At 45.7% G+C, this 12,500-nt stretch overlaps 1 protein-coding gene across 4 annotated transcripts in view; it reads left to right on the top strand.

Annotated features, from left to right (window-relative positions):
• The window catches only part of LOC143284107 (uncharacterized), a 12,102-nt gene extending 607 nt beyond the window's left edge, over positions 1–11,495 (top strand). For 2 of the 4 annotated variants that reach the window (XM_076590757.1, XM_076590767.1), the window contains exons 2-8: positions 1,009–1,143; positions 1,952–2,053; positions 2,204–2,332; positions 5,716–6,058; positions 6,977–7,267; positions 8,631–8,756; positions 9,288–11,495. In XM_076590757.1, the coding sequence (XP_076446872.1) occupies positions 2,000–2,053; positions 2,204–2,332; positions 5,716–6,058; positions 6,977–7,267; positions 8,631–8,756; positions 9,288–9,625 (1,281 nt within the window). In that variant the 5' untranslated portion in view covers positions 1,009–1,143; positions 1,952–1,999 and the 3' untranslated portion in view covers positions 9,626–11,495. Of the gene's footprint in view, positions 67–97; positions 329–1,008; positions 1,144–1,951; positions 2,054–2,203; positions 2,333–5,715; positions 6,059–6,976; positions 7,268–8,630; positions 8,757–9,287 lie in introns of those variants that run through there. The other 2 variants (XM_076590781.1, XM_076590774.1) reach the window with 2 other exon arrangements.
• Positions 11,496–12,500: the final 1,005 nt, after the last annotated feature.

Below are 12,500 nucleotides of genomic sequence, written 5' to 3' on the forward strand. Positions count from 1 at the left end.
AGTCATTTAGGCAGTATAGTTTGCTGTCAGGTGAGGTGAAACTGATATCGTGCTGCCATGCCAGCGGTAAGTTTTCATTTAAGATGAAGATAGTTTTGCACTTTGCAGGCGTCCGAATACGGTTATGTCAAAAGGGATGATTCAGTTGCGAAATACCGTTGTCTGATGATAGTGTCTGCGTTGGTTGTAGTTTTTGCTGTGTTCCGTTTTGTGTCTTCTTGCGGTGGTAAAAATACGAGCATGAAAAATGTGTTTTGTCACAATGCGGTTCAAATTTCTGATTTTAGGAGTTAACAGTTTTCTTTCTCTGTTGGATCATCGTGAATATGTATGTATCATTCACTATGTTGAAACGATTTTTTTTCCAACTGAATGCGCTGTGCAAGTGTATATGCAAAAAAAGCCCACAAAACAACAACAACAACAAAAAAAAACAAAACAAAACAAGCAAACAAACAGCAACAGCAAAAAACAAAGTGAACGTGGGTGTGTGCGCAAATGTGTGTGCTTTATAATGATGTCAGTTTGATAATTAATGAAGGCGGTCTACACGCAGAACGTGCAAAGATCGAACATTTGTCAAAAGTGCTCTCCTTACATGCTGCTTCATTCGTGTATTGGACATTGTTTTTGTTGTCACATTGGTGTGCTGTTAATTTGAACTGCTTTAGACACAACGCCTCGTGATAACAGTGTGTTCTGCTGCCGCCAGTGCAAACAAACATGTTTTCCGAGCTGAACGAATACACACACACACACACACACACACACACACACACACACACACACACAAACAAACAAACACACACACACACACACACACACACACACACTTGCACACACACACACACACACACACACACACACTCGCACACACAAATGCTGGTCGAGTCAACAGTCATCCAATCTGTGTGATCAGCTGACGTGTTCAGTCAAGCTGTTTCCTGAGAATGGAGATAACAGTGAAACGGAAGAAACTGTCACTGACTCCTACACTTGGTGTTGCAGACTAGGGACAAGCTGACCTTAGTGGAGCACTGATAATCATCTCAGCAGTGCACTTGGAAGCCGTGATCATCTGAGCTGCTGACGAAAAAGAGTCGCCACGAGACAAACTCTACTCGGATCTAGATCAGTAATCAGGTACGAATTTTTGAACAATTTAGTATAAATAAAATTTTAAAAAAATCTCAACGCGTTGTCTCTTAACTGCACCATATGACACAAAAGGTTGTGCTGATACAGAAAGTGAAACTGACACTGGAAGGTTATCATGATATAAGAGACAACCTTTTTTCCTTTTTTTAAATTTTTTTTTTTTTTTAACAATAAACGCTTCAGTGACCACGACTTCGAGTACTTTCGGGGCTTCACAACGGAATGAGCAAATAAAATTTGGTGAACCCCAGCTGAAACTGAGTCGTCCCTTAGCTACTATGATAGTTTACCCATCTTTAAACCCACAACGTCTCCAGTGTGCAAAGGTCATTGCCGGATAGGCTCTTGTTTCCAGTTCGGCAGCTGCAGTCCCTCCGTGAGATGAGTGAAATTTCATCAGCATGTTAAGAAAAAAAAACAGAAGAAAAAAAGAGGGTTCATGACACACAGACAGCCACCACGGAAGGAAACCTGCACGTGTTCTGAAATCATGTCCGCTCTGTCAAGACCTCGCTTTCCAAATTAAATTCTTCATTCCGTTGTGGAGCAAGGAAAAACTGAGCAACTCCACAGTCGTGTACACTGATGAAAGATTTCCTCAGGTTCGTTCGAAACGCGCGGATGACTCAATAGGTTCGGAACACGAAATCGTGTTAGAAAGCATCATTGTTTTGTTTGTTGAAATAAGCAAAACATGTCTGTGGTTGAAGGGAGGTGAGGTGGGGGGTGAGGTGGGGCGGGGGTGGTGTGGTGGGTGTGGGGGAACTGAAACATCCCTGCTCTGTTTACACAGTTCCAGGGGGGAGGAGATCCCTTGAAGTGTGTAGCCACCATCAGTCCTATGGCGCTCAAGCCTCGCCACAGTATCGACTGTCTTACAGTCCTCACTTCGATGGTAAGGAATATGGTATATAGTGTGTGTGCTTTTTAAAAAAAAATTATTTATTTTTTATTAACCTGATACCTCACAGCTATGTGCTTCTTCACGTGTTACAGATACGTCTTTTTTGTTCTCTCGATCCCACTTTTTGATCCCTTCCTTCAGAATGCGAAGACGGTGGGGACTCCCGCTGGTACCACCCAAAGCAAACAGGAACGCCGGAGGTTGCAGAAGCGACTGTCCGCTCAGAGGAAGAGGGGGAAAGAGAAGCAGAACCAGCTGGACCTTGAGTCTGTAAGTGGTTTTGTTGTTGTTTGTTTGTTTCTTTTAATGTGGTTGCAGTACTCAGCGCTTCACTTTTATTTGCCGGGGCTGCATCCAAGGAAGTGACTTCTGAGCATGTATAGAAATGTAGTTCACACACAGCTGCCGAGCTGGGGCAACATTTTGTACAGAGGCGACATTGTTTACCTTGGTGACATTCTGTACCGGGGCGACATTCTGTACCGGGGTAATATTTCATACTGGGGAGACATTATGTACCCGGGCAACACTGTGTACTGGGGTGACATTCTGTACCGGGGCGACATTCTGTACCGGGGTAATATTTCATACTGGGGAGACATTATGTACCCGGGCAACACTGTGTACTGGGGTGACATTCTGTACCGGGGCGACATTCTGTACCGGGGTAACATTTCATACTGGGGAGACATTATGTACCCGGGCAACACTATGTACTGGGATGACATCTGTACCAGAGTGACATACTGTACTGGGGCAACATTCTGTACCGGGATGGGACATTTTTTTTTTTTTTTTACCGGGGTGAAATTCTGTACTGGGATGGGACATTCTGTACTGGTATGACATTATGTACCGGGGTGGAACATTCTGTACTGGGGTGACATTCTGTACCGGAGTGGAACATTGTGTCCTGGGCTGACATTCTGCTTTGGTGTGACATTCTGAACCAGCTTGACATTCTGTACTGAGGTGGCATTCTGTACCGAGGTGGAACATTCTGTACTGGGGTGACATTCTGCACTGGTAAGACATTCTGAACCAGCTTGTCATTCTGTACTGGGGTGGAACATTCTGTACCGGAGTGGAACATTGTGTACTGGGCTGACATTCTGCACTGGTAAGACATTCTGAACCAGCTTGTCATTCTGTACTGGGGTGGAACATTCTGTACCGGAGTGGAACATTGTGTACTGGGCTGACATTCTGCATTGGTGTGACATTCTGTACCAGCTTGACATTCTGTACTGGGGTGGAACATTCTGTACTGGGGTGAAGTATTCTGTACCGGGATGGAACATTCTGTACTGGTATGACATTCAGATTCTGTACCGGGGTGGAACATTCTGTACTGGTAAGACATACTGAACTGGGGTGGAACATTCTGTACTGTTATGACATACTGAACTGGGGTGGAACATTCTGTACGGGTATGACATACTGAACTGGGGTGGAACATTCTGTACTGGTATGACATACTGAACTGGGGTGGAACATTCTGTACTGGTATAACATACTGAACTGGGATGGAATATTTTGTAATGGTATGACATTCTGTACCGGGGTGGAACATTCTGTACTGGTATGACATTGTGTACCAGGGTTGAACATTCTGTACTGGTGTGACATACTGAATGGGGTGGAACATTCTGTACCTGGGGTGGAACATTTAGTACCGCAACAGCCGCGCCCCACAGCACAGGGACGGTCAGACAGAAAGCAGGGTTTCAGTGAGTGGCCTTGTACTGATAAGAGTCTGGAGACTTGTGTGGATGTACAGTCCAGACGGCCGGGAGCTGTTCCTTCTCTGCCATAAAAGCGGCACTACCTCTTGGTGCTGCAGCCTTGACCTGTGTGTGTGTTGGGGAGAAGAAGGGGGGGGGGGGTGCGAGGGGGGGGGGGGGAGGGGCGGCACCCCAACCAACGATGTTGATGAAAATTGTGATGATAATGATGACTCAAGTCCGTGTGCACACTCGCGCATGAGTGTATGATCGGATGAAGACGAACTTACCATTCATGCATGCACACGAGCGCGCGCATACCCAATCACACAACTACGTACACACAGACACACAGACACAAACACAACTCTTTGTTAAAAATTAATAGTCCAGTTGGTTCGCTGTTATAGTTGTTGGTTTTTCATTAGAAATATGTTATATTGTTATGGTTTTTTGTTTATTTTTTAAACAAAACTTAAATCAATAATTTTCAGACACACACACACACACACACACACACACACACACACACACACACACACACACACACACACACACACACACACTTTCACTTACTCGTATGCGTACACAGCAATTCCCCGCCACTCCCCCTCGTCCCACTCGATTTTTTTTCCTTCCCTCGTCTAATATCACTTACAGTGAAAAGACGTTAAACGAACACACACACACACACACACACACACACACACACACACACACACACACACACACTGAACCGGACACAAAGACTGTTCGCAACAGAAGCTGCCATACGGCAATAATTTGAATCTCTAGTAACCGGGGGAAAATCCATCTTTCACGAATGTTCCCCTCTTTCTCGTCCTTTTATCTTATTTATTTATTTTTTTTAAGAGCCAGTTGCCAGCGACAACACAGCAGCAACAACGACAACAGCAGCAGCAACAACAACAGCAACAACAACAAAAAGTAACCAGCCTAAGCCCAAACTGTAAGCCCGTACCTTACACAATCATGACTCGCCTGAAACAGGATCCTGTGGAGACCGTGACTCAGAATGCTATTCTTATCAAACGGATTTTCCCATTCTAACAATAGCCACTGACGGCTGAATGACTCGATCACAAGCCCGCAAGACACAGACGTATTTAAATTGAGAGCAGGTTAGAAGTTGTTGAAAATGAAGACACACACACACACACACACACACACACACACACACACACACACACACATACACACAAACACACACATTCACACACCAGAAACACACACACACACCAGAAACACACACACACACACACACACACACACACACACACACACTCCATCCCCACTCACCCATAAATACACATACATTCCCACTCCCTCCTCTGCCACCATAACCATCACCCCTCGGCCCCCCCTCCGCCCACACACACAACCACATACACGTCATCCCTCCACCGACCTACAAACACATACATCCCCACTCCCTCCCTCCCTACTTCCCCCCTCTGCCATTAACAACCTCCCCTCCGCACCCCCCCCCCCCACACACCTACACACACACATCACCACATCCACCCCTCCACCGACCTACAAACACATACATCCCCACTCACTCTCTCCCTCCCTACTCCTAGCGACAACACTGCCATTACCAACCCCCCCCCGCACCCCCCCCCCCACACACACATCACCACATCCACCCCTCACCGACCTACAAACACATACAACCCCACTCACTCCCTACCCCTCCACCCCACCCGTCTGCCACCACCACCACCACCCCACACACCATCATCTTTTACACTCCACCCCTCCACCCACATACACACACACGGCACTTCTCCCTCACTGCCCCCTCTGCCACCACCACCACTACCCACTACCCACTACCCACCCACCCACCCACCCACAACACGCCAGTAATCCTCCTTCTCCCATTCCTCGTCTTGTCACGTGCAGAGACACGAGCAACTCAGGACTGAACGCAATCGTCTGATCAGCGACATCCAGAAGCTGCAGGCCAACGAACGCTTCTTCAGCTCCTTCCTGGGCACACTTCGTCAAATGGCCGCTCTCAGTGCCGAGCCCCCACAGCCACAGCCACAACCACTACAACCACCACAACCGCCACCACTAACGCCGCTCTCATCTTCACCAACCCGACCTCAACAACCTCCTCCTCCTCCTATTCCTACCCATTCCGCAACAGAGGGAATCTGCCGTCCCGAGGTAACGACGACAATGCCACTGATGTCTTCATCTTCTTCTTCTTTGCCGTCGTCGTCAGCGTCTGAATTTGAAGGTACTTTTCAGTTTTCTTAGCATGAAAAATGTCCCCTTAGACATATCTATGTGTGTGCTTAGCGATAAGAGAAAAAAAAAGTTCCTGAATATATCTGAGTGTGTATGTGCGCGTGCCTGAAATCTGATTGAATGATACAGGAAACGAATGATGAGCGCTCAATGGCAGCCGTCAGTCAGTCGGCTGCCTGTTTTGCAAATGACCGCTTAGAGCTTGGTCTAGAACCGAGGGTAGGCGTTATAATTGTAAGTAATCATAACATTCGTCATCATTCATTCATACCAATGGGTTTTGCGTGTACTTAAGGAAGTCCCTAACACTAAGCTATCTTTACACTGTTAAGAATGCCCATGCAATCCAAACCATGAGAAAAGACGGAGAAAGTGGACATCATACTTGTCAACAAACAGTTCCGTATCTGTCCAGTTGTCAGCACCATAAAATGTCTTCCCGATACTTTTTCTAATCTGTTTTGTGTATCGGCACACCCCCCCGCCTCCTCCCCCCCCCCCCCCCCCCTTCACCCACCTCCATCAGCCTGGAAAAGAATCCAGAGGCGTTTATGTTGTATTATCTAGACATGATGGAGAGAGAGGAGGAGAGGTATGGACATGAGCAACGATCGACCCCAGTTTTGCTCTGGTGTCACAATTCCCTCATTAAAAATAGTTTACACGTCTCTACATATACATAAACAGCAAAAAGGAAGGGAAGTAACTTCTACATTGTTTCTGGATGTGTCCACACGTTATCTGGCGGGACATTTTGAATGTTGACACTCTCTGTTTGGCGGTTCACGATTCGGATGTTTCTGATTTGATTGACAAAAAGAAGATGGTCAAGAGACGGTTCATTAAAGAACTGAATCATCCTATCATTCATCCCTTTGTTTTTTTTGTCTCGCTTGTAAAAATCCAGCCAGAGCCACGATGCTGCCCCAACCGGCAAACCTGATCTCGGAAACGGCGGCTATGGGAATGGAAGCGGCCACTGCCCAGAGCGTCAGGTTCGTTGGAGGAGAAGCAGGAGGAGGAGCAGGAGGAGACGACTGGGCGCTCGATGTCCCGGCAGAGAAGACGTGGACCCAGATTGCCCCCGGTGCCGTGCAGTGTGGGGCCATTCCCATGATGCTGTCTTTCTCAGCTGTCGGGCAGCAGCTGGAGACCGGACTCCCCTATCACTATCAGTCGCTGGCTTCAGTTTCTGCAGGTTGGTGGTCACAGGAACACAGTGTAGCAGCCTATTGGTACACCTCCTTGGTAGGGTTTTTTTTTGTTTGTTTGTTTTCTTTTGTTTTTTTCGGTTTTTTTTTTTCGTTGTTGTTGTTTGTTTGTTTTTATCTCGGGGGTCAAATCTGTCTAGCCCTGATTAATCACAGGGTCTACGTAGACTATCCTGGAATAACACCCAGGGTAATCTGCAACTCGTCAGAACTGAACCCCCCCCCTCCCTCCCCCACCACAAACACTCTCCTAGTTGGAATTTACCCCCACCCTCCAAACCCCATCGTAATGGGTGTCACTCTACACCAGCTTGAAATGACCCACCCTTGCGGTAACTTTGGCTGGAATCAGTGCCTGCTATCGAAGTTCAACTCCTCATTATTAAATTTTGTTTCTGTTAAGTTACAATGGAGGGGAAGGGGTTCAGTAAAGCCTAGCCCAGAACGGCCCTCATTTCTTTCTCTGTAGCTTGATAATTAGTAAATTGAATAATTTCAAAATGGGGGAGAGGATGAGGGGGTACGGGTGGTGGGGGTGGTGGTGGTGGCGATCTTGACTAATCACAAATGATAAAACCCAGATGGATGGTAGTCTAAGGCTGTTACAGAAGTAATGATCGACACTGTGTGTGTGTGTGTGTGTGTGTGTGTGTGTGTGTGTGTGTGTGTGTGTGTGAGGGGGGACGGGTATTTAGGGTGGTGCTGGTGGTGTGTGTGGTGTGTGTGTGTTTGTGTGTGTGTGTGTGTGGAGGGGCTGGGGGAGGAGGTTGATGTGGAAAATGTGTAATGTAACTCATAGCATTTTTTGTTCGGTTTAAATCCACGCTCGCCAAAATTTGCTTCATGTATATATATATATATATATATATATATATATATATATATATATATATATATATGTGTGTGTGTGTGTGTGTGTGTGTGTGTGTGTGTGTATTTGTATTTCTTTTTATTACATAGATTTCTCTGTGTGAAATTCGGGCTGCTCTCCCTGGACTACAGCGCCACCCATTTTTTTTTTCCTGCGCGCAGTTTTATTTGTTTTTCCTATCGAAGTGAATTTTTCTACAGAAGTTTGCCAGGGACAACCCTTTTGTTGCCGTGGGTTCTTTTACGTGCACTAAGTGCATGCTGCACACGGGACCTCGGTTTATCGTCTCATCTTCTTTAACTTCTTTACTCAAAGCTCATATTCGTTTACCGATGGATACTAGTTCAAACTCGAAATTAAAGATTACTTTCTGCCCCATTGCTTATGTCCTCACTAGCTGTTTTGATCACAGAAGCAGTCCAGGCCATTGGGATTGAAGGAGGCATATCTTTTAACCCCAAATTCTGTGTCATGTGCAGATGATGTCTTCGAAGATTCAACTATGAATCAGCACCAGACAACACCAGATCCTCCGACATCTTCGGCTTCAACGGTGATCTTTGACGAAATGACGTCATATGGTCATGCCAACGTCACACTGACAGGTACGAGCTTTTGGATGTATGATTTATATTTTTATTTGTTTAGTTATTTATCTATTCATCCAGCAACCACAGATCATTGTAATTGCCCTCAAAGATTTCACCTTTAGTAAGGAGTTTACAGTTTATTGGAACCCCGGAAACAGAAAATGGCTACCTGATTTGGAGGCCAACAACAGCTGCACACGTATAAGTCCATTCGTGGAAATGAATGTTAATGATCCATTTTGTAATAATCATAGCAATGCAAATCCACCGCCTCTCTTTCCGCCCCCGCCCCCCCTCTCTTCCCCCACCGTCACCGATCCAGCCTGTTTGCTGCCAATTCCCCCAGGTTTCCATCAACAGTCAATACCGGCGATGATCTGCGCTGCTCAGAGCTTGATGTTGTTAGTCTTTAGTCCGAGGATACTGTTTTCTCCATATTGATTCTATTAAGCCTAAAAGTTCTTGTCTTCTAAACACACAATGTAAGTGAGGAAATATGTACGCGCCCAGTGAAAATCAGCTTCGTTCGTTTATTCTCACCAACAGAGGGCCACTCCATGCACACCGATGACGACTGTGGCACTGGGGACTTCATGGATACCCTGGCTGGCTTCCTGCTGTCCCAGGACAAGGCTTCTCTAAAGGGAGAGAGCCCCGTGAAGACCCTGCTGCTGGAGGAACAGCGAGGCCCCCTCCCTGCCTCGGGAAGCACCGGAAGTACCGGAAGCACCGGAAGTCCCGAGTCCTCCCCCGAGCCCTGCCCTGCTGGCCGTCGCGATCAGCACGTCGTGGACCTGACACCCTTCTTCGACTTTTCCGATGTCAGCATGCTTGCTGCAGCGACTGGTGTCTCCTCTTGCTCCGCTGCCAATAATTTCACTTAGCGTTGGCCTGTCAGCTGACCTGTAAAAAGTTGGCTGTTTGGTTAAAAACAAAAAAAATGTTGGGGTCATGAAGCACGTACAGCAATCGTGCACTTGCAGAATGTAGACCATTCTCACTCACCCTCACGTTCAGACACAGACACACTTCAGTTCCAAACACTAAGGACTGTCAGGGCGGTCTTGTGGCAGACTGGAGAGTCTCACAAAACACAGGGTCTCTTCTAATGCAGAGGCACAGACAAGATCAGCATGAGTGCAGACGATGCTTGTTCTGTCGTGCTTGCAGAGATGAAGAGGGCTCGGTGCTCCTTTGCGGAGACCAGCATGCGGATCAAGCACTTCTTACACGATACACACCCAACTACAACATGGTCTTGCTTGTTGAAGCATTAAGAGACGCAGAAATTCTCAGCAGTAGCCTGTAGAGAATACCATACCCGCATCCCAGTTCTCTCTCTCTGTCTCTGTCTCACACACACACACACACACACACACACACACACACACACACACACACACACACACACACACACCTGTATATTATACATCGCTGTCCTGTGCAGCGATCTGCCAGTCAAGAAGATCATGTATCTCCGTCGGAGATTGAGTCAACATACAGCATTTCCACATGAACACACAGCAGTAATGTTTGTCAAGGAAGCGCATACATTGGGCCAACAAGCAGCAGGCACAGGATTCAGTGTTTATTTGTTAACCCTTATGCTGTCATGTCACGTTAAGGATATTTCAGATACGAGTTCTGGCTAGGATTGCTTCAAGTTCTTTCCTTTTGTCTTTGAACTATATTTTAGCCATTGCTCCCATAGTTCTTTTGATATGCTGTAATAGTTCCAGTGTCAATCAGATGTCAAAGCATGTCAAACCACATTTGCAGAAAAATTACACTAAGAATAACCTGGTGTGTGTTGTAAGTTTTTTTTCGGCTAATTTAGACGTGATTATTGGCAAATTGCTTTTTTGGTGTTTAAAACGTTATTTGGTATAACCATTTTTATGAGTCTTAGATCGCTTTGCCCCACGGTATATTTGAGCATTTTTGTCATTCATGTCTATGAGACTCGCACGGTTTTGTGTGGGCCAATATATTAATCAAACCACAGTGCGACAGACGCTTTATACTGTTACAAAGGTTCCAGAACACAATTCTGATGTTGGTTCCCCCCGCTGCATTCAGCTTTGCTTGAATAATATCTATTTTCTAATATATGCTGTTGATGATTTCTTGAAGAGCTCGTTTCGTATTGAACCAACTTCATCATGAAATAATCAGAAGCGAGAATAAGAGCGAATGCCACGAGCCTGAAAATGGTAGACTTGAATCTCTTGTTATCAAATAAAAAAAAAGTGTATATTTGCCCAAAATATATAGTACATAAAAAAGAAGAAAAAGCTTACATAACCAGAACAACTTCTGGTGGGGAAACTGTTGTTTTTTTTTTTTATTCTGATCATCATTTAAAAATAAATTAATTCTTGTTGTTGAGAAAACAGTCGCAGCCCTGTTCTAAAATCTATTACTCGTTTACAATATGTTGAACTTATTTCGAGCAAACACATCGTGTGACTGTTTAAACGAAAAGTGGGTTTAGGTTTGAACTGCGCTCTTTTTCCAAAGCAATATTGATAACTGTGATAAATCAGTGTCGTTTGAAATATTAACAAAAACTTAAAGTTTTTTTTTTAAGTGATTGCTTTTCGTGGTTTTTTTTAAGAGCTCATTTCGTGTTAAACATGTTTCTCACACTCACTCACACATAATTATGTGCATTCACTCATTCACACACACACATGCGCGCGCGCGCGCGCGCACACACACACACACACACACACACACACACACACACACACAACACACACACACAAACACACACACACACACAAACACGTTGGCGCGCACGCGCGTGAGCCATACCAGACACAACAAATGGATCTACCCCGCACCAAAGTCCTCACCCCTTAACCCTATGCAATTTCATGAATGGTTAATACTCCCTGCCCACGCCCCCCCCCCCACCCCCCCCACCCCCCCAACCTCTTCCTCTCTTTTGCAGAGTCGAATGTCCCGGAACAATGTTCTTTTTTATGCATATATGATATGTATATGACATGATTTTTTCTCCTTTTACTTTTTTTTTTTTTTTTTTTTTTCTTTTCTTGACTTTTTGGCTTTGGTACGGGGACTGTTAAATATCACAACGGCACTGCCACTTTGTGCTTTTTTTATTTAGTCGTTTACTTGTCTCACTTGATTGATGTTTTTTTTTTTTTTTTTGTTTTGTTTTTTTTAACTCGGCTTGAAATAAAGCATTACTAATATGATACAGCTTTACTCGAAGTGATTGGGCAGCCTTAAACTGTTATTTCCGAGCGGTATGTGTGTGTGTTGGGGGCGGGGTGGGGTGGGGGGCGGGGGGCGGGGGGCGGGGGGCGGGGGGAGGGGTGATTAGTGAAGGGGGCTGGCGGTGGGGAGGGAGGAGGGGTGGGAGTGGGGGGTAGGAAGGGTGAAATATAGCTTTTCTGTGTAGGCCTATGTTTTTCTGCGTGTGCTTTATTTTTCTTGATGGACGTATGACCATCATATTATGTGTTGTGACTGTGTTCTATTGCATGGCACAATATCTTTGATTTTTTTTGGGGGGGGGCAGGGGATAGGGCAGGAGGGATGAGGGCGGGGGGCGGGGGGTGATTATGTGATTTTTTTTTTCGTGGGGGCAGGATGTTGGTCGGAAGGCCACACGAGCAGTTTTATGGTAGCCTTTGTACGTTTTATTTTACTTTTGTGTTGATGCTGCTCCGGGTCGATTTTTGGGGGGAGACTAATCTCATTAGTTTGCACAATGTTCATTTTGCTCAA

Source organism: Babylonia areolata, chromosome 1 (assembly GCF_041734735.1).
Source record: "Babylonia areolata isolate BAREFJ2019XMU chromosome 1, ASM4173473v1, whole genome shotgun sequence".
In the NCBI taxonomy this organism is placed as follows: Eukaryota; Metazoa; Mollusca; class Gastropoda; order Neogastropoda; family Buccinidae; genus Babylonia; species Babylonia areolata.